At 39.3% G+C, this 22,130-nt stretch overlaps 1 protein-coding gene across 1 annotated transcript; it reads left to right on the top strand.

Annotated features, from left to right (window-relative positions):
- The first annotated feature begins 11,342 nt into the window (after positions 1 to 11,342).
- Positions 11,343 to 21,833, top strand: LOC147668133 (uncharacterized). Its single transcript, XM_086948759.1, has 3 exons — positions 11,343 to 11,780; positions 13,451 to 13,666; positions 21,418 to 21,833. The coding sequence occupies exons 1-3, from the start codon at positions 11,343 to 11,345 to the stop codon at positions 21,676 to 21,678; spliced, it is 915 nt and encodes a 304-aa protein (XP_086804885.1). The 3' UTR covers positions 21,679 to 21,833.
- Positions 21,834 to 22,130: the final 297 nt, after the last annotated feature.

Genomic DNA, 22,130 nt, shown 5'->3' with positions numbered 1-22,130 from the left:
TTGAGCTTCCGCACTGAGGGCCCCTTGTGTAGCTGCTGGTATCTCTTTATTTTGTATGAAAGGTATGTCCTTGCTTTCAGTTTTCAGGCAAGATATTGGCCTTGTGCATTTTGCATGAATAACATTCGTTTCTCCGTTTTCTTTGTGGAGATTTTAGGAGAGAAGAATTTGACCAAACACAAATGTAGATGTGCCACTTGGCGCTCGAATCTCACACATGCGCTGTGGACTCCAGCGTTTTCTTGTGGCCATTAGACTCGTTCTAAAGACGAGAGTGCTGACTTGCTTGATCACACCGCATTACCAACCAAAGGCAGCGAAGGTTGTTTGACAAGTGCTTTCAAATTTGTCTTTTGTGGAAGTTCTGTAGGTGATGGATAATCGTGACATGGGTTGGCCCTGGTTTACTGGTTTCTAGGAGTTCCAAAAGAGATTCTGGCGCTGTCTGTCTTCTGGGATTGTCCTATGAACTCTACTCCAATATGCATTGTTTTTCTACAACAGCGGCTCGGGTGGGGTTCTCATGATTGGCGAGCTTGGCAGTAAACATCACTGGTTTTGGTTACCACCTGACTTTATACATGCCTGCAATTCTGCTCAGGCAAGAGTTTTGTGCTTCCACTGACAGTGTGCATTTATTCAACTTTTTGCCTTGCGGGAAGATTATTTGCACTACAACAGCTATGGTGTCAAGCTAATGTTCAAGGTTAAAGGGTTGATATGTTTATTATGCAAAATCACGGTAAAGACAGTAGGCCCTGCATTTATTGTGAGAACAATGCTAGTTGGTATGGGGCTCTGTCTGTGTGGCTAGCTTTTTTTGTAGGTAGATGTGTGTGGGTGGCTCTGTGTGTGGGTGGCGCTGTGTGTGGGTGGCGCTGTGTGTGGGTGGCACTGTGTGTGGGTGGCACTGTGTGTGGGTGGCTCGGTGTGTGGGTGGCTCTGTGTGTGGGTGCAAATGCAATAGGTCTCGCAATTGTGAGAGTTTGAGTTTTTGATATTGTACATGACAATGCTTTTTAGTTATGTGTTGGTTTTTAAAACATAAATGAAAGGCATTATCATTTACAATGCCAATAGCTCAAACTCTCGCAAATGCGAGACCTATTGCATTGCAAATACTTGTTTGATCTTGGTGCTGCGTGTGCAGAAATGTACCTGTTCTTCTCTTTTTTTTCCTCTATGTGTCGTGTGTAAGTGTTCCCATTGGTAGTATTACGCATACTTTCGTGTGCGCTGTAGCAGACCCTTTGGGGGTAGCCCCTCAAGCAATGTATTTATCAAGATATCTGATTCCTTAAATAGTCATGCCTTAGTTTACAATTTCTCCTTACCCTAAGGAACTGCCCAAAGGGCAAGTTATCTCTTAGACTTCTGGGGTGTAGATAAGAATAGAGTGTAACATCTTCCTTCCTTTACAGCCTGCCTATTCTTCAAGAATTCACGAAGAGGTTATGTTTGGGGTACTTGCGTGGACCTATGTGAAGTGTGTGTATAAAGCTCAGCTCAACCAGAATCACGGTAACAGCGCTGCCTCTTTTATATTCAGTAGTATATTGTTAGTCTTTCCTGTTTTTCTTCCCCCGCCTTTCCTTGTTTTGTTTCCCTGCATTCGTTACTCTAGAGTCTGATAGATTCGGAAGGCCGTAGGGGAAGACTGTGGAATTTTCTTCAAGTTCCTGACGCTCCTGCGGAATGAGCCTGGCAACCATTACACTGCTGTGCAACAACTTCTACTCTTAGAGCTGATATTTCCAAGAAAGTCTTATAGTCTGAATTCGGCACCTGAGCATAATAGGACGGAATGAATGAAGCTCTGTGGTTATACTGAATAAGCAGCTACCTATGTTATGCCATCTATTAATGTAATAACTGCACTTTCACAATTGCTTTATTAACCTTCCTGCTTTCTCAAATTTGCTTGAAAATTCACGATTTTTCTTCTTTTTTTCAAATTTTTCTTGGGGGGGGTTTATCCCCCCAAGCCCCCCTTTTGGGGTTCCAGCTCGCGCGCTTCGCGCGCTCGCTACGATGCACTATGCTAATCACTTTCCGCCCCACCACTTGAAAATCTCACCCACCGCTACTGAACTCTTTCACTTGTGTACTAAGCATCAAGAATTATAGAATTGTACTTACACATTAGGCACTTTTAATTATAAAACTCACAACATGCCTTTTTCACACAACCAGCTCCGCAGTCTTCTGGCGTCGTAGCACACCAAAGAGGCATTCGGCCTCTTTGGTGGGGCCCAATGATGAAGCATGACACTGACTAGGTCGGTGTGTGAGGGCTTTCTTTTCCACCTAAAGTGAGTGTGCAATTCCCCAGTTGCATCATTCAGTCTCTGTGGCAATTTGAGACTTATTTAACGTCTCTTCTCTTGTTTATTTAGATTTAACAGGGGACTAAGTGTTCCTTAATCTCCCTGCCTCTCCTATTCTTTTGTACTTGCTTAAAATTACAAACAATGCTTCTAATACACTCTTTACAACTTCTAATAAAATTCACATTGTGTAATTTACATTTCTATCTTTTTTTTCTACCTTCCTTTCTACACCTCTATATCCTCTCTCTTCCTTATCATACTTCTCTCTTTTCATTATCTTTCCTACTTTATCTTTCTCTTCATCTTTCCACTACTCTCAATCTTGCCTATCCACCCCTCTTTATTTCCATCTCTTCTTCCTGCCCTCCATCTCTCTCTATCTTGCTCACTTTATCCTCCTTACTACTATACTTTACTAGTTACTCTATACTACATACACTTCTAATACTCGATTTACGACTACTAATATGCTTCATCACTCAGTCCACACACATACTACACATACAACTTCTACACATAGTCTTAAAGTATGTACTACATATACACTTTGTACACACAATTTCTATACATATGCCTTTATACATATACGTTTGCCACTCATTACACATGCACTCTTTACACATGCACTCCTATATCAACATACAATACAATACACTATATAGTATTAAATATAACTTACTGTATACACTATTTAATACTAGTAATTAATTAAAATTAAAAAAAAATTTGCTAACATTTTTTTATATACTAACAATGATTAGGAGTATCGAGCCACTTTTATTATATTAATATGTAAACTCAAGATTAATGCTTGTTTTCATTCTTCCTTAGATTGCCAATTGATTGAATAAGATCAGACGTTCATAATTGTTTGACACAACATCATCAGTGAAAACATCATCACGGTAAAAGTATCTATTTTGCTTCTGTATTCACTTGTAAGTATAGAAATAGCAAGGAAAAAAATAAGACACATATATCAACACACACACATATATATATATATATATATATATATATATATATATATATATTGTATATACTTATAATTAGGAAATATCATATAGAAGATTTACATAGGTAACATTAATCTTAAGAAAAAAAAAATAGTTAAGAAAAAAGTAAAACTAATTGCTTTGTTTTGCTACCAGCTCCAACTATAAAACAAGTCAAAAACAACAATAGAGTGGATTTAGATAAAAAAAAACTAGACCTAATCATATATATAATGATTTATTAAACAAAAATTATATATAGATTTATATACTTACCATTGAAAATTATTTCTTTTATAAAGACAATTGCTAATTGTTTGGAAATATATACAATTAGAAGTATCTTTTTTAAATAAGTTATCAACCTGTAACTTGAAATATATTTAAAAACAGTAAAATAACTATATATATATACATATAAATATATACAAATATATATATATATATATATATATATATATATACGCTAATAGTATAAATTATAGCTAGTACATCACTAAAATTGTAAAAAAAGATACATCTAAAGTTGCTACCTAAAATACAAAGCAAAAAAATAGTGTTAAATTAATTGCCTTGGATTATAGTTAACTACAAAACAAATATAAATTAGCTATATATATATATATATATATATATATATATATATATATCGAAACAAAAGTCCTGTAATGCGTCTTCCCGCACCACCACGGAACAGATCTCACAAAACACCAAGAGTGGATTTCAAAATTGTGGCTTTATTTTTCCCTCGCCATCGGCATGACGTGTTTCGGCCGTCAAAAAATATATATATATTATATAAGAGAGAGAGAACTAAAAAAGACTCAGGTATAACAAAAAAAACTAGCAATACTGTAGCGATATCAAATTATTTAAAAAATTAGCTTAGCTAAGATGCAAATACTAGCAGCAGATTATCATCAAGGTCATGACAAATTTACATGCAATTCTAGAGGTTATCAATGCTTGCCAAATAGTACTTTTGCAATTATACACAACTATTACAAAGATGCACATACATGGACTAAAGAAGACTTGCATTACATTATGAAATTAGGTGATGCTTTATATATAGATATGCATTTACTTAATAGCGAACAACTTAGGCATCCAGATGAGTTACCAAATTTTATTGAACACAATACTACTATCTATTCTCTTAAACTTAAAGAACCTTATTATGGAGACATATTACAACAATGTGACCCTTCGTTTCCACATCTCAACCAAATATTAAAACCTGCACTTGATTACAACTCCCGTGTTATACTTTGCATGGAAATTTATGTTATTTCCATTTTTAAGAAAAATGATTCGTACTTTGTATTTGACTCACATAGTCGTGATAACACTGGAATGCCTCACCCAAATGGAACATGTATTACTATACAGTTCAGATTTGAAAAACTTCTAGAGTACATCACAAATCTGGCACACTATCTAAAGAAACCAAACATGAATTGTGTACCGTATGAATTAACTCCAATACAAATAAGTACGATTAAAAAAGAATCACTTCAAAAAGCAATGGTGCTTCATGAAAAAAATAAGAATGCAGTAGCACCGAAAAATATTTATGTGTATTCTACTAAAGCTAGTGAAAATTTTTTCACACAAGCATTTGAAATGCGTATAGAAAATGCCAAAAAAATCATTCAGAGATGTCAATCTAAAAAAAAAACTTTTTTGAATAAGGAACAGCCATTAGCATCTTTAGATAATACTCCTAGTACTAGTACATATTCCTGTGCAATTCTCACTACAACAGGGCCTAATAATCTATCTAAAAACAACAGCAAGCAGATCAGCACAACACAATATACTAATACACCACAAGAGACTACTCCTACTGACACATATGCAAGTATACTTAAGAAAACACTAAAGGGCAACACAGAAAGACAACATATTAATAGCACACACATAAATGTACAACAGACAATACCAGCAAGTAATTTAAATACCAACACATATTCTACTAATGTAATTAATAGCACACACATAAATGTACAACAAACAATATACACAAGTAATTTACATACAAACACATATTCAAGTGAATACTATAATACATATAAACTTAATACTGGAAGTAATGACAGTTTACTTCATGATAATATACACAATAGCACATTGTACAACAAGGAAAGTAGCACAAATAATACCAATATAGATTCAAATATTTTAACACAAACACCACAAGAAATTCCCTTTTTACATAACACACATCCACAAGAAAAAAATACACATAGTGATAAAAGTATTCACTATACACATTCTCTTCAAAATAGTATATTTGCTATTTTAAAGAACTACTGTAAACCAGCATATATTTGGGATAGTGTAGACTTGCACTGTATTATGAATCTTGGAGATGCTTTGTACACTGAAATGCACTCTGTTGATGAACAAGATTGTATGCAACCTCTAAAGTTACCAAATTACATAGTTAGCAATGACATAATCTATTCTACAAAGCTCAAAAAATGCTTTAGCGAAGAACTAACAAAATCAGCACAAACTTTACATAGTAAATTTATATCTGCATTAACTTCTACAATTAATTCACAAACTGGTGTATTGATCTCTATAGGTAGATATATAATTTCAGTCTTCAAAACTATACATACATACTCTCTATTTGATTCACATAGCCAAAATGAAAATGCAATACAACATCCTAATGGAACATGTATTGCTATCCAAATTGACTCTATTAATCTTATTATAGAATACATCCTAAAGTTAGGCAATAGAGAACAAATTACTAATTCTGAGAGTATTACTTTAGATTTAACTACAGTGAACATAACAACAATTAGCAAAAAAGGATTACAGCAAACACAACGGAATCATAAACAAGGAAATGTAAAGTCTAGAAAAAGCATATATGTTCATACGACACATATATCTATAAATGCATTAGGGGAAATTCCTTCAAATAACTTACAAGTAGAAAATACAATAATAAACACACAAAACAGCAATAGTCAAGACAATAGACTGCATGTAACAGAAGACAGTTATTTAGCTTCACACATAGCTCTTAACAATACTGAGATAATAAACACATTAACAGCTGATGTTGAATCACTAATTCAAACAACCAATATAGAAATTCGAGAAATAAACAGTAATAGAAAAAGAAAACGGACACAAAACAAAGAGAATGAACCTAATCATAGAGATATAGCAGGTCAAACAACAAATGATATAATTAGGATATTTCAGGAAGAAATACGATATGGACCTGAGTACACTTGCACTATTTGCAATCAACTATGGCATAAGCAAAGTCTTCAAAAAACAAACAGTATTAGTAAGAGAGCTAAATTCATAGAATGTAACATTAGCAAATACAGAACAGATGAGATATGCAGAACATGTTACACATATATATCTAAAGACAAAATACCTCCATGTTCAGTATATAATGGGATGACATTTCCTGATATCCCAGCAGTCTTACACTTGCATAACTTAGAAGAAAGATTAGTATCACCAAGAATACCTTTTTTACAAATTAGAACATTACCACGTGGATTCCAAAAATCTCTATCAGGTGCAGTAGTAAATGTACCTGCAGACGTTATGACAACAGTAACTGTTTTACCAAGGCAAATTAATGATAACATGACAATTCCAATAAAATTAAAAAGAAAATTAAGTTATAAATCTTATACCCATTATGAAAATGTTAGACCAAACAAAGTTAAACGTGCAGCTTTATATTTAGCCACTACTAGCACTTTGTTTCAAGAATATGGAATCACTATTAATAAAGATTGGGATTATACAACACAAGATATACATTCTTGTGATGAGACTTCAGATACAAGTTATATGTCAGATTCCTCAGACAACATTCCAGCAGGAAATTTAGATACTATGTTAGATAATGAAACTATTACTACAGAAACAAATAATATTTTAAGTTTAGCACCTGCAGAATATAACACACCAAGAGGCTTGTATGAAGACAAAGATTCTGAATATTTGGCATTCCCAACTATATTTTGCGGAAAACGAAGGCCAACTAATAAAGAAAGGCATGTCCCAATACATTACAGCACAATCTGTCAATCAGAAGTAAGAAGTAATGATCTAAGAGTAGCAAAGTGTGTTACTAATCTTTTCTTTAAATTAAAAACATTACACATTAAACAATTACAGAGCAAAATATTTATATCTCTTAGGAAATACTTTAATAATGGAAACATTATAACTGCCAAAGACATAAAAAATAAATTAGATACAATTTTACAGTATAATGAAGGATACAAAATACTTAAAACTATCCGTAGTTCACCACCATATTGGGAGCAATGCAAAAAAGACCTCTTTGCTATGATTAGACAATTAGGATTACCAACATTTTTTTTAACTTTATCTGCTGCAGAAACAAAATGGTATCACTTAATTGACATATTATTACGTACAGAAAAGAGACCAGAATGCACAAAAGAAGAATTTAAAAATATGTCATGGGAAACAAAATGCCAATTAATACAGCAAAATCCCATTACATGTGCAAGACATTTTGACTTCCAAGTTAGGAAATTATTTAATTCTATTTTATTGCATGAAAGTAATCCGATTGGCAAAATTATTGATTACTTTTATGGAGTGGAATTCCAACAACGGGGATCACCACATATACATGCTATAATATGGATAGAAAATGCTCCACTATATGAAACTTCTGATAGAAATGAAGTCACTACTTTCATAAATAAGTATGTTACATGTGCAAAAACACAAGAACCAGATATAGAGTCTTTACTACCTCTACAAAGACACGGCCATACCAAAAACTGCCGTATCAAACATAAAAGAACATGCAAATATCATTATCCCAGATATCCAATGCCTGAAACTTTTATACTAGAACCAATAGAGCTAGACAAAACAAATAACGAGCTCTTACAGCAAATTGAACTAATACATCTAACTATAAACAGCCAAGAATTTTCAAATTATAATTTTGAACAATTTAAGCATATAGGTAACAAATTCTTAAACTGTACAGAAATAAGTGCCCAAGAAGCAGCATATCTAATACTACAAATTCCTTTACGGAAAAGTTCAAGATCTTTTGTATTTATCAATACAAGTCCTAATGAAAAGCGTACATACTTATTAAAAGACATCGAAACTATCAATTCTTTACCAGATGAGTCTTGTAAAATACAATATGATAATATTATAGTGAGGTACAGCAAACGCCCTGTAAAATTAGAAACATGTACATTAGCTGACTATGCATCTATGTATAATGAAAAGAAAAAATATAAAGGAAAAGAAGAAACAGGCCATGACAATTTCCTTATTGAAAATAACTTTCATAGCTCAGATGACGAAGAACTTGAGATAAATTTAGTAGACGAAACAAACTACATAAAAAGAAAAAAAGCAAGAGTAATTCGCTATTGCAGATTTAACATCAAAAATGACTCCGAAAATTACTATAGAGAATTGCTCATGCTTTTTTACCCATGGCGAAATGAACATAATATAATTAATAACAAGGAAACTTATTATGAACGCTATCTAGAACTTAAAAATGCAGTTGATTCTAACCATAATAAATATAATAAACATAATAAACAACTAACAACTAATAGCAATGAAACTAGTATATTAGATACATTGCTACCACCAATAGATACAGAAGAAGATAACACCATATTCCATGAAGTGCAAAATAATGAAAACCCATTGTATGACCTATCATTTGATTTAGGGATTAGAAGTACAAGTAGAGAAGAAGCACTAAGCAATAACATAATGCCAAAAGAACAATATGATAGTATAATGCAAAATCTAACAGCAGAACAACTTAACTTTATATATCATCATTTGCATTGGGTTAAAACAAAAGAAACACCATGCTACACATTTTGTACAGGTGGTGCAGGAGTAGGCAAAAGTTTCCTTATAACAGCACTTTACCAAACATTAGTACGTTATTACAATACAAAAGCAGGAGAAAACCCAGATAACATATATGTATTGCTTACAGCTCCAACTGGCAAAGCAGCACATAACATTCAAGGCAAAACACTACATAGTACTTTTAAAATACCTATTTCACAAACACTAACTCATAGACAGCTAACTCATGAGAATAGAAGCACACTACAAGGTCAGCTAATGCATCTTAAATTGCTAATAATTGATGAAATATCAATGGTAGGGGCTAATGTATTCAACTTTATACATAATAGATTGCAAGAGATAAAAATGTCTGATCTCCCTTTTGGCGGAATATCTATTTTAGCAATTGGAGACTTTTACCAATTGAAGCCAGTTTTTGACCCATACATATTTGACAACCCAAAACATTCATATAGGCCAGTAAGTACTAATTTATGGCAGACACATTTCAAGTTATTTGAGTTGACTAAAATAATGAGACAACAAAATGACTTGCCATTTGCTGAACTACTAAACAGATTAAGAGAAGGGAAACAAACAAATGAAGATATTATACAGATAAAAACACGAGAAATAGAGCCACCTGAAAACATTAGCAAAACGATCCCTTACATTATGGGAACTAACAATGAAGTCAATAGCATAAATAATGCAGTTTTATTAGAACATATAACCCATTACCCAGTTTACACAGCTACAGCAATAGATACAGTTGCAGCAGACTTAAGTGAAGCAGTAAAAAAAAAAAATACTCCAACAGTTGCCCACAGATCCTACTAAAACAATGAGCCTGCCATCAATATTACATATTGCATTGCAATTAAGATATGATTTAACTAACAATATAAATGTCAATGATGGTTTAACAAATGGTGCAACAGGTATAGTAGAATTTGTAGAAACTATCAATAACAGCCCTAATGTAATTTGGATTAATTTTGATAAAGAAACAGTAGGCAAATTAACAAGACAAGAAAACAAACACATATATCACAGTAATATTTTGCCTCATTGGACACCCATTCATGCTATTACACGGCATTTCCAATATACACAGAAATTTATAACTATTATACGCAAACAATTCCCATTGCGACAATCATCTGCAAGAACTATACATAGAACACAAGGAGAAACAATTGAGCCCATTTACATTCACTTTAACAACAGTGAAGTACATCATCTGCATTATGTAGCTTTAAGCAGAGCTAAATCTTTAGACAACATATACATTAGAAACTTTCAGCAAGACAAAATAGCTGTACATCCAAAAGTACATGAAGAAATGACACGTTTAAGAACACACATGCAATTACAAATATCAGTACCACAATTAGATAGCTATAGACAACAGTGTAATATAATTGTCCATAACATACGGTCCTTGCAAAGAAATTACACTGCTATTAAATCAGACAAAAATATAATGAACAGTGATATTATATGCCTCACTGAAATAAACACAACTAGAAAAGCAGGTAAGAATACGTTCTTAATAGAACAATATCACTTAGTATTATTTGATAAATTTCACAACCAGCACACAAAGCATGGTATTGCCATTTATTACAAAAAAAACATCCTTTTATCGCCAATATATCAAACACAACACGAAATTGACTTTTTATTTTTCACTCAGCATCTTAATGATTCTGAATACTTATTTATTATACTGTACAAACCACCACATGTACTTTTGCAGACATTAGTACAAGTTTTAAGTAGCATAATTAACTTGTATCCAAATTCGAAATATGTCATCATGGGAGACTTCAATATAGATTTAACACAAATGTCACCAAACAGAACTTTGCTATTAGAATATATGCTGCAGCAATTTCAATGCCAGCAAAAAATACAACAATACACAACAGACTACAATTCTACACTAGATCACATCTATACTAATGACAACATCATGCACTACGGTACATTAGAATCATATTATAGTGATCACAAAGCATTATGGGTGGCAGTTTAAAATGCAACCACTTCATTAACATGCTATTTTATTACAGGTAATAGCAAAAGGGGAAAAATTTATGTTCAGAATGTGTACTAACATTTTCTCTCGTTTCAGATGATTTCCATACAAGACCTCAAAAAAATGAAACATGAAGACAACAAACCGTACCAAAAAACAATCCGAGCCAACGTAATAAAATGTTCGACAAAAACAAACTATACAAATGCTAAACAAGAGAACAAAGTCATGTATCATCTAGCTCTAGCTGATGAAAGTAGTTGCATTAAAGCAACGTGCTACAATGAGCCATTTTACCAGCAAACTAAAGAAGGACAAGCTATTATGATTCGCAATTTCTTAGCCAAAAACAATGTGATTATCATCACGAAACAAACGAAACTATCACGCATGATGCCCTTATCTATACCTCAAGAAATAATACAGGAGGCAGAATATATCCTACAACCCCCTGCTCCACCAATATCACCTATAAAAACAGTTAAAGCAGCTTCACTACGCTCATTAATGAGCATTTCTGGGACTATTGCAGAGGTAAGCTTATAAAAAGAAAGAAAATTATCACACACACCCTTTTACACACACACTATATACCAAAAACTCTTGCACACAATACTTACCGCTTTGACAGACTCTCACTCTTTGACAGACTCTCTCTCTTTGACAGACTCTCTCTCTTTGACAGACTCTCTCTCTTTGTCAGACTCTCTCTCTTTGACAGACTCTCTCTCTTTGACAGACTCACTCTCTTTGACAGACTCTTTGACAGACTCTCTCTCTTTGACAGACTCTCTCTCTTTGACAGACTCTCTCTGTTTGACAGACTCTCTCTCTTTGACAGACTCTCTCTCTTTGACAGACTCTCTCTCTCTTTGACAGACTCTCTCTCTTTGACAGACTCTCTCTCTTTGACAGACTCTCTCTTTGACAGACTCTCTCTTTGACAGACTCTCTCTCTTTGACAGACTCTCTCTCTGACAGACTCTCTCTCTTTGACAGACTCTCTCTCTCTTTGACAGACTCTCTCTCTCTTTGACACTCTCTCTCTCTTTGACACACTCTCTCTCTTTGACAGACTCTCTCTCTTTGACAGACTCTCTCTCTTTGACAGACTCTCTCTCTCTTTGACAGACTCTCTCTCTCTTTGACAGACTCTCTCTCTTTGACAGACTCTCTCTCTTTGACAGACTCTCTCTCTTTGACAGACTCTCTCTCTTTGACATACTCTCTCTCTTTAACAAACTCTCTCTCTTTGACACACTCTCTCTCTTTGACAGACTCTCTCTCTTTGACAGACTCTCTCTCTTTGACAGACTCTCTCTCTCTTTGACACTCTCTCTCTCTTTGACAGACTCTCTCTCTTTGACAGACTCTCTCTCTTTGACAGACTCTCTCTCTTTGACAGACTCTCTCTCTCTTTGACAGACTCTCTCTCTCTTTGACAGACTCTCTCTCTCTTTGACAGACTCTCTCTCTTTGACAGACTCTCTCTCTTTGACAGACTCTCTCTCTTTGACAGACTCTCTCTTTGACAGACTCTCTCTTTGACAGACTCTCTCTCTTTGCAGACTCTCTCTCTTTGACAGACTCTCTCTCTTTGACAGACTCTCTCTCTTTGACAGACTCTCTCTCTTTGACAGACTCTCTCTTTGACAGACTCTCTCTCTTTGACATACTCTCTCTCTTTAACACACTCTCTCTTTGACAGACTCTCTCTCTTTGACAGACTCTCTCTCTTTGACAGACTCTCTCTCTTTGACAGACTCTCTCTCTTTGACAGACTCTCTCTCTTTAACAGACTCTCTCTCTTTGACAGACTCTCTCTCTCTTTGACAGACTCTCTTTCTCTTTGACAGACTCTCTCTCTCTTTGACAGACTCTCTCTCTTTGACAGACTCTCTCTCTCTTTGACAGACTCTCTATCTCTTTGACAGACTCTCTCTCTCTTTGACAGACTCTCTCTCTCTTTGACAGACTCTCTCTCTCTTTGACAGACTCTCTCTCTTTGACAGACTCTCATAAAAAAAACTTTCGTACACACACTTGAGCACACTGTTTCACACACTCACACACTTTCACACACACTCTTTAACACACACATTCTGCTACAACACGCTCACACCCACTCTTTAACACCCACACTCTTACACACCAACACTGTAACATAATAAACAAATTTCTATTACCAATTTTTTGTCTTACAGGAAGAAGAAACAAAAACAATTATTATTGCTGGCCAAGATACAAAACTTAAATCAATAACTGTGAAAGATACAACGGACTCAGTAAAAATAACTCTTTGGAGAGATGCCACAGACTTCCCCATAGAAATTGGATCCTACATAAAGATGACGCACCTGACAGTGCATGAATTTAACAGCAATAAAATGTTAAAGACAACAAGAAATACACAATTTCAAGTAAGTACAAATTATTAAAATATTAATAACTTGCTCTACTACTCAATCTATACTATTTACTTTTTAAAACACTATCAAACTCTATATTCACTAATTACAATTCACTCAAACTCTCTCTTCTAATACTCTCTATCTAAATCGATTAAGCTATACTACGTATTCTACTAATCACTACTATAAAACTCACTAATACTCTCCACTAATAAATCTACTACTCAATCTTAACTCCTCTCTTTATTACTCACACCATAAAAAAACACTATTACAGAAAAATAACATTCACTATTTCAAAATAACTTACTAATAATGCCCAACTATCACTTACAAATATGACTTTAATACTAACACTTAAGTACACAATTTTTTGTCGTTTTCAAATTCTCTTTATACTACTACGCCAATAACTTCAATACTCCCAACAATAATTAACAATGCACTAAAAAAATCATACACACTCTACTAATGGAAAGGGGCGACCATTCGGTCCCCCCGAACGTATGGCGGAGTACCACGATCCCCCCGGGAAGCCATCTTGGGCGGGAGGCGAGTCTCGGCTGGTATGCCCGAAGCGGCGTAGCCGGGGCGCGCTTTTTCCCACCCTGGAGTGGGCTGGCCTAGACACTGACGCGGGCGGCCACGCCCGTTGGGGCAGGCAGGGGCGGGTTTACGCCCGCCCTGAAGACGGATAAAAGGAGCAACAAGCCAAGAAAGCATCCTCTTGTTCCTGTGCTCTGAAGCTGCACCTCCTCGCTGCACGTGAGCTCGAGACGGAACGAAGAGCCAATTTTGAGCGTGGTAATCTTTCTTTTTTTTTGTCTTACAGATACTCTGTCTGAGAATGCCTAAGAAAGTCGGAAAGCGAGTTACTACCGATCAGATGCTCCGTATGCTCATGAAAGAAGTTACCGATCTGAAGAAGCAGATGGCGGCTAAAGACGGGGAAGGGGGACCGAAACGACCTTTGGCGGGAGCAGCTCCTGTAGGAAAAGGCAAGAGGCCCAGAAGGGGGGCATCTGGGGGGGACATCCCGGTTCCCGATACCCCACTCGAGGAGCCAACTCCGGTGCCGAGGGAGGGGAATCCGATTCCTGTGGTGGTCACTCCCGTGTCCGGAGAGGACATGCCGCCTGAGTTAGCAGCACAATTGGCAGCGTGGTTGGGGAAAGATAGCGAGGGCGCCACGGCTGACGACGCACGGGTGTTGATGAAGCAACTGCGTGAAACTAGGGAGGCGGCGAAGGCACCATCGCCAGTTACCCCGCTGTCTCAGGCGGTGGATAAAGCAACAGGAGCAGGTCCAGCGGCGGATGCAGCCTCTGGTTCAGGTAAGCGGCCATTGCCGATTGCGAGGGAGGAGTCTGCACCTTCACGAAGGGAAAAGTTGGGTCAGCATGTCCCTCTGGCAATTAAAGAAAAGATGTGGGCGGGCGAGTATGTAAACATTTTTTCGTTGCTTACCGACCATTATGAGATGGAGCATGTTAAGAGCCAAAAGGAGCTCATGCATCCGAGTGTTTGGCGCGCAAAGATGGCCGCCTTTAAGGTTGACGAAAACATTGGCACTTGGGGCAGGGCATGGGGAATCTTTACCTCATCATGGGCGAACGTAGGCCCGAGTTGCTGACCGAATTGCCTATTTATCAGTCACGGATCATGGAATATTATGGATCATATGGGGGCAATCAATGGTTCTGTTACGATAATATTTTTAGAAAAGCGAAAGAACACGACAAAAACTTGACTTGGGATTGTTACGACTCTGTTTCATGGTCAAAAATGGAGAGTACTGGTATGTTGAAGTTACCATTGGTAGGGAGTAGCGCGGGTGAATCCTCCCGCCAATATGCTGGGACACCCTTTCGATCAAGTACGGGTAATGACTACCACTCGAAGCCGAACGGCAACGCAGGTAAAAGGGGGATTTGTTGGAACTTTAACAGGGGTAAATGTACGAGGCCCCAGGGGTCATGCAAGTTTAGACATGAATGTGGTGGGTGTGGGCAGCCATCCCATCCTGAGTCCATGTGCAGAGCCAAAACGGGTGATAACGGCGGTAGGGGAGGCGCCAAACAGGTCTGAAATAGTCCGAGGGGCGCCTTTACCTACTCCGATTGATACCATGGCAATGATTCCTTGGCTCAGCGACTACCCGGATCATGTTTCCGCTGGGGTGTTGCGGAACGGGTTTTCATATGGTTTCCGCATCCCAGTGGGGGATTTTCAGGGTGTAGCAAAATGTAAAAACCAACTGTCGGTCTTGCAACATACGACCGTGGTACAGGAGAAGATTGGGAAGGAGGTTACTCGAGGTCGAGTCGCCGGTCCATTTGATGAGCCAAAATGTGCTAACTTTGTTTGTTCCCCTTTGGGGGTGGTCCCTAAGAAGGACCCGGGTGAGTTCCGACTGATACATAATTTATCAGCCCCACGTGGTTTTTCCGTGAATGATGCGATAGACCCGGAAGTGTGTTCGGTGCGGTACGCATCTTTCGATGAGGCCGTCGCCATGTTGAATCGCCTAGGGCCCGGTGCGCTGATGGCAAAATCAGATATTGAGTCAGCGTTCCGGTTGCTCCCGGTACACCCAGACGATCAGCGTCTCCTTGGTTTCATGTTTCAGGGTCACTATTACATGGATAGATGTATGCCGATGGGATGCTCTATATCTTGTGCCTATTTTGAAAAGTTCAGTTGTTTTCTGCAATGGGTCTTTACAAAGAGGACGGGTTTTCAACATGTCATGCATTATCTCGATGACTTTTTGTTTCTGGGGGCAGCCGGGGATCCGGAATGTGGACAGGCTTTGAATGAATTTTGTGTCTTAATGAAGCATTTTGGTGTGCCACTGGCACCAGGTAAGACTGTGGGTCCCTCGACTTGCCTCGAGTTCCTGGGGATCGAGCTCGATTCAGAGGAAGGTTGTTTTCGATTACCAAGAGAAAAGGTGTTAAGATTCAGGGCTTCCCTGGAAACGTGTATTAGTGAGTCTAAAGTCAGATTGCATCAATTACAACAATTGGTGGGCCAGCTGAATTTTGCCCTGAGAGTAATGCCGATGGCCCGCCCCTTTTCCCGCTCGATCGCTCAAGCCATGGTCGGACTGAAGGAGGGTCATCATCGCACGAGGCTATCGGCAGAGGTTCGCCAGGACATGCGCATTTGGTTGGCATTTCTGGCGGAGTTCAATGGTCGAATTGTCTGGAATAAACCGGCGGTGTCCTCCGAAGAGCTGGGGCTGTGGACAGATTCGGCTGGGAGCATTGGTTTTGGTGCCATATTCGGCACACAATGGTCGGCTCAAAAATGGCCGTTATGGTGGCATGAGTGTGGGCTGACAAGTAACATTGCCTTTCTTGAACTTTTTCCCATTCTGGTGGCCCTGAAAACTTGGCCTGAGGGATTCAGAGATCACTCTGTGGTGTTTTGGTCTGATAACATGACCGTGGTTGAGTGTATCAATAGCCAGGCAGCACGATGCAAATGGATTCTGAGATTGCTCAAAGAAATTGTGTTATTGTGTATGCAATTGAACGTGCTATTTAGGGCAAGACATGTACCGGGGGTAATGAATCAAGCGGCTGATTCGCTTTCTCGTTTTCGTATGCAGGCCTTCTGGGGTTTTCTGCCCACAGCGGACCCGGTGGCGGCACCCTTTCCCGAAGTTCTCTGGTCTCTCGGTGCCCCGAACTACAGAACCTCGTGGGAGAGAGTTTAGCACCCAGGACAAGGAAGGCATATGAAGGGGCGTTCCGATCCTATTGGGCCTTTTTGGGGACTGCTAGGGGAGAGCTTTGGGGCCAGGAAGAGCTAGTAGTAAAATTTCTGCTGTCTTTACATCAGGCAGGCAAATCAGTGGCTACGGCCCAGAGGCATCGGGCCGCCATTTCCTTTATGGCAAGGGCTCATGGGATCCAGGACCCGACTGCGTCTTTTGTTGTGCAAAAAGCGCTACGTGGGTGGCAACGCCTTGAGGGTCGCAGAGTAGATGAAAGGCGCCCGATAGGTCTGGATAGGTTGGCTCTGTTGTTATCTGTACTTCCTGCAACGTGTTCATCCCAGTATGAATCAGTGTTATTCCGAGCCGCTTTTATGCTAGCATTCCATGGGGCTATGGGGGTAAGCGAACTAGTGGCAAAGAACAAGCAGGATACCATGGGGGGACTGTGCCGAGAGCACGTTCAGGTCAAGGGGGAGACGATGACTGTCTCGTTTGTCAGGTCCAAGACCGATCAGGGTGCGATTGGGGACGGAATAATCATACAAAGGATTCCCGGGTCTTCCATGTGCCCTGTGATGTGCGTAGAGGAATATTTAACGCAAAGGGTGGCATCATGGGGGGGGACCTTGTTGAGACACGCTGACGCTACCCCACTGACGAGGTTTCAGTTTCAGCGGGTGCTTGCGATGTCGATTTCAGCCGCGGGCTTGAACCCCGGCGAGTTTGGGACCCATTCCTTTCGGATAGGGGCTGCTACGGAGGCTACAGCCAGGGGTCTGAATGTTGAACAAGTAAAACGTGTGGGGCGTTGGTCCTCAAACTGTTATAAGAGGTATGTGCGGTTGCACATGTTGTGAAGCTGTAATGATGTACTCACGCCTCTTGTTTTTGTTTGGTTTTCAGTTGCGCAAGCCTACGAGGCGGGGCGGACTGTGCAGTCGACCCGACACCGGGGGGCCAGCGGTCAGACATCACCGGCTGTGAAAAAGGAGGTGTGGGTCGTGGGCCACTCATACGTGAGGCGTGCCGGGGACGTATTCAAAGCAGGTGACATGATTCACGTGGCTGGGGAATACGGGTACAGTGTGTCCTTCTACGGAAAGGGCGGGCTCTGTATTGACCAGTTTCGATCATTTTTTGAGGGTCTGTTAGGGCGGACGAGGTCACCGCCGTCTGTAGTCATAGTACATCTTGGGGGCAATGATTTGGTGACCACTGGTAGACGACTTCTTCTTGAGGCGATGCTTTCCACGGTAAGTTGGTTGGCAAGAAGAGTTCCAGGGTGCACAATTGCATGGTCCCATATGATCCCACGGAAAGTGTGGCGGGGGGCTATTTCGGTTCCTGCTTTGAATCATTCAGTAAGGAAAATTAATAATAAAGTGAGTAGATTGTTCCGTTCAAGTACACTGCATTCTATTTCGCATGGTTGTATTAAAGGGGACAGTATGTATTTGGGGGATGGTGTTCATTTATCCCGGATGGGGAACGAATTACTCATAGGAGACCTGATAGCTTGGCTAAAGACTTTATGACATGACCTTTAGGCAGGAGTGTTGTGGGGGGGTCCGGATAGCCGGTCAACTATCCGGCCTGTGGCGGTAAGGTCATGATCGGTGAGCAGTAATTGGAAGATCCCTATGGGTGGGCGTCACCCATTACGGATGGGAGCGCTCGAGGGAGGTGGCCATTGGCCCCTCAACGGGGAGGCGGTCCCTTCTAAGGATGGGCCGCCGGAAGGAAAGGAAAGGCGGTCAAGGCCCCTTCCTGGGTAGGAGGGGCTACAGCCCCCTCCTGGGGAATTTCCCGGGGCCTGGACATCTGCGACGGCAGATGTGGTAAGTTGTGTGGGGTTTGGGAGGGGGTCTACGCTACCTTCTAGATACCTCACACGAGTCCTCGGACGACCTTTAAATGGCGTCGAGTTTATTGGGGCCCCCGTCAAGTCAAGGGAAATTGGTAAATGCACTTGAGGTACACCTCTGTGCGGTCGCCCCTCACAAGTGGGGGGGATATGTCTGGTTTAGGGATCTTGACACCGGTTACGACCTTGCCGTTGGCCCTTAAACGTTAGGATGTACAATTTCAAGTTAAACGTTTTGTAGGATGTTAGTTCGGCTAGGAGAACCTTTGTATTAGAGAATATGTTAAGGTTAGCCAAACATCGCAATGTGGAAATGAAATTGTACATTAATATGAAACTGTTATTTTAATGTTTTATTTTGTTTCATATTTTAATAAATACGGCCGGGAGGGTCACTCCCTCCCGTCTTCCAAAAGTTCAGAACCGTTTCCGGTTTCCCATTCTTGGGGATTGTGTTGAGAGGGGGTGGCGGGTATCTCAGCCATATGGAAAGGGGCGACCATTCGGTCCCCCCGAACGTATGGCGGAGTACCACGATCCCCCCGGGAAGCCATCTTGGGCGGGAGGCGAGTCTCGGCTGGTATGCCCGAAGCGGCGTAGCCGGGGCGCGCTTTTTCCCGCCCTGGAGTGGGCTGGCCTAGACACTGACGAGGCCGGCCACGCCCGTTGGGGCAGGCAGGGGCGGGTTTACGCCCGCCCTGAAGACGGATAAAAGGAGCAACAAACCAAGAAAGCATCCTCTTGTTCCTGTGCTCTGAAGCTGCACCTCCTCGCTGCACGTGAGCTCGAGACGGAACGAAGAGCCAATTTTGACCCACCCACCAGCCCCTGAGGACAGCAAGTGGTTATGAATAAAGTTTGATGTGGTAACACTAATTTTTGCAGGTTGTGATGACTATCGTGATAACTTTGAATATGCAATAAAGAATGGTCAAATTGTAATTTGTTTTGCAAATAAAGTAATTATGCACTAGTGTTGATCAGTAATCATGCCTTTTAATAAGTTGTAATTATTACTGTCTTTTAGTAATTTAGTCATTTAGTAATTTAGTTAGAATTGTCGTATTTATTTTGGTCGGGCGGTAAGGTCATGATCGGTGAGCAGTAATTGGAAGATCCCTATGGGTGGGCGTCACCCATTACGGATGGGAGCGCTCGAGGGAGGTGGCCATTGGCCCCTCAACGGGGAGGCGGTCCCTTCTAAGGATGGGCCGCCGGAAGGAAAGGAAAGGCGGTCAAGGCCCCTTCCTGGGTAGGAGGGGCTACAGCCCCCTCCTGGGGAATTTCCCGGGGCCTGGACATCTGCGACGGCAGATGTGGTAAGTTGTGTGGGGTTTGGGAGGGGGTCTACGCTACCTTCTAGATACCTCACACGAGTCCTCGGACGACCTTTAAATGGCGTCGAGTTTATTGGGGCCCCCGTCAAGTCAAGGGAAATTGGTAAATGCACTTGAGGTACACCTCTGTGCGGTCGCCCCTCACAAGTGGGGGGGATATGTCTGGTTTAGGGATCTTGACACCGGTTACGACCTTGCCGTTGGCCCTTAAACGTTAGGATGTACAATTTCAAGTTAAACGTTTTGTAGGATGTTAGTTCGGCTAGGAGAACCTTTGTATTAGAGAATATGTTAAGGTTAGCCAAACATCGCAATGTGGAAATGAAATTGTACATTAATATGAAACTGTTATTTTAATGTTTTATTTTGTTTCATATTTTAATAAATACGGCCGGGAGGGTCACTCCCTCCCGTCTTCCAAAAGTTCAGAACCGTTTCCGGTTTCCCATTCTTGGGGATTGTGTTGAGAGGGGGTGGCGGGTATCTCAGCCATATAACTCAGTCAACTCACACTGCACTATTAACTATAATCACTATTTACAATACTATTCTAAAACACAAAACTAGTACCTACTACTCACTATTTATTAATACGTATTTTTACTAAAGTAGCTATAACATTACAAAACAGTCTCTAATCCTCTATTATACACACTATATTATACCTTTTCACTATCTTTACTCACATCTATCCTTTCTTAAACTATCTTCACTACTTATTAACATTATTTAAGCCTGCATATAACAAGAAATTTTTCCGTAGGTCAACACAAGAAAAGAAATAAAAGAACTTCAAAAAAATGAAATTAACTAACTTCTTTTTCCTTCACAGAAAATACAACCACCAGAAGAAGAAATAAATATGACTATATATGGGCTAGAAACTGCGAATCAGGAACACTGTACACTAAATGTACATATTGATAACGCCGAAAATTTACAATCTGTAGAAATAAATAACAATATTCTACTGGACTTCTTCAATATACCACCCGACATTGACGACATTCAAGAAGCTCTAATGCCTAACTTGCCAAAAAATGTTAATGTCATATTTCAAAACGGATACATACTAAAAATACATGAGTTGTAAAAAATGACACAATTTACTGTAAATAGAAGTACAAAAAGAAGATATTCAAATTATGTTTCTGTAAAAAGGCTAAAAATACAGTATTTTAATTAAAGTTTAATTTGCTTTCATACAATAATACTAAATATATTTACTTAAATACATTTTTTAAAGCTTTTTATCTTGTCTTTGCATTATTATTTACAGAGTACATAAGATATGTTAATGGCCAATTTTACTTTAAAAAGACTACAATAAATGCAATAATTCTATGTTCTATAGCAAATTGAGCAAAATGCAAAAATGTTACTGTGCACTATTTTTTTTTTTACAGAAGCTACACAACATGCACTCATTCTATGTTCTGTAGCAAATTCATCTGTCTTATACCTTGTGAAAGAATGGTGACATAAAAACATATCCAACGTTCATTGGAAATGCTACTCCCGTGATAATGCTCATACGCCCACACT

This window comes from Lissotriton vulgaris, unplaced genomic scaffold (genome assembly GCF_964263255.1).
Source record: "Lissotriton vulgaris unplaced genomic scaffold, aLisVul1.2 SCAFFOLD_5705, whole genome shotgun sequence".
Taxonomy (NCBI): Eukaryota; Metazoa; Chordata; class Amphibia; order Caudata; family Salamandridae; genus Lissotriton; species Lissotriton vulgaris.
Note: the sequence above shows the minus strand (reverse complement) of the source record. Positions and strands in the feature narration are given on the sequence as shown.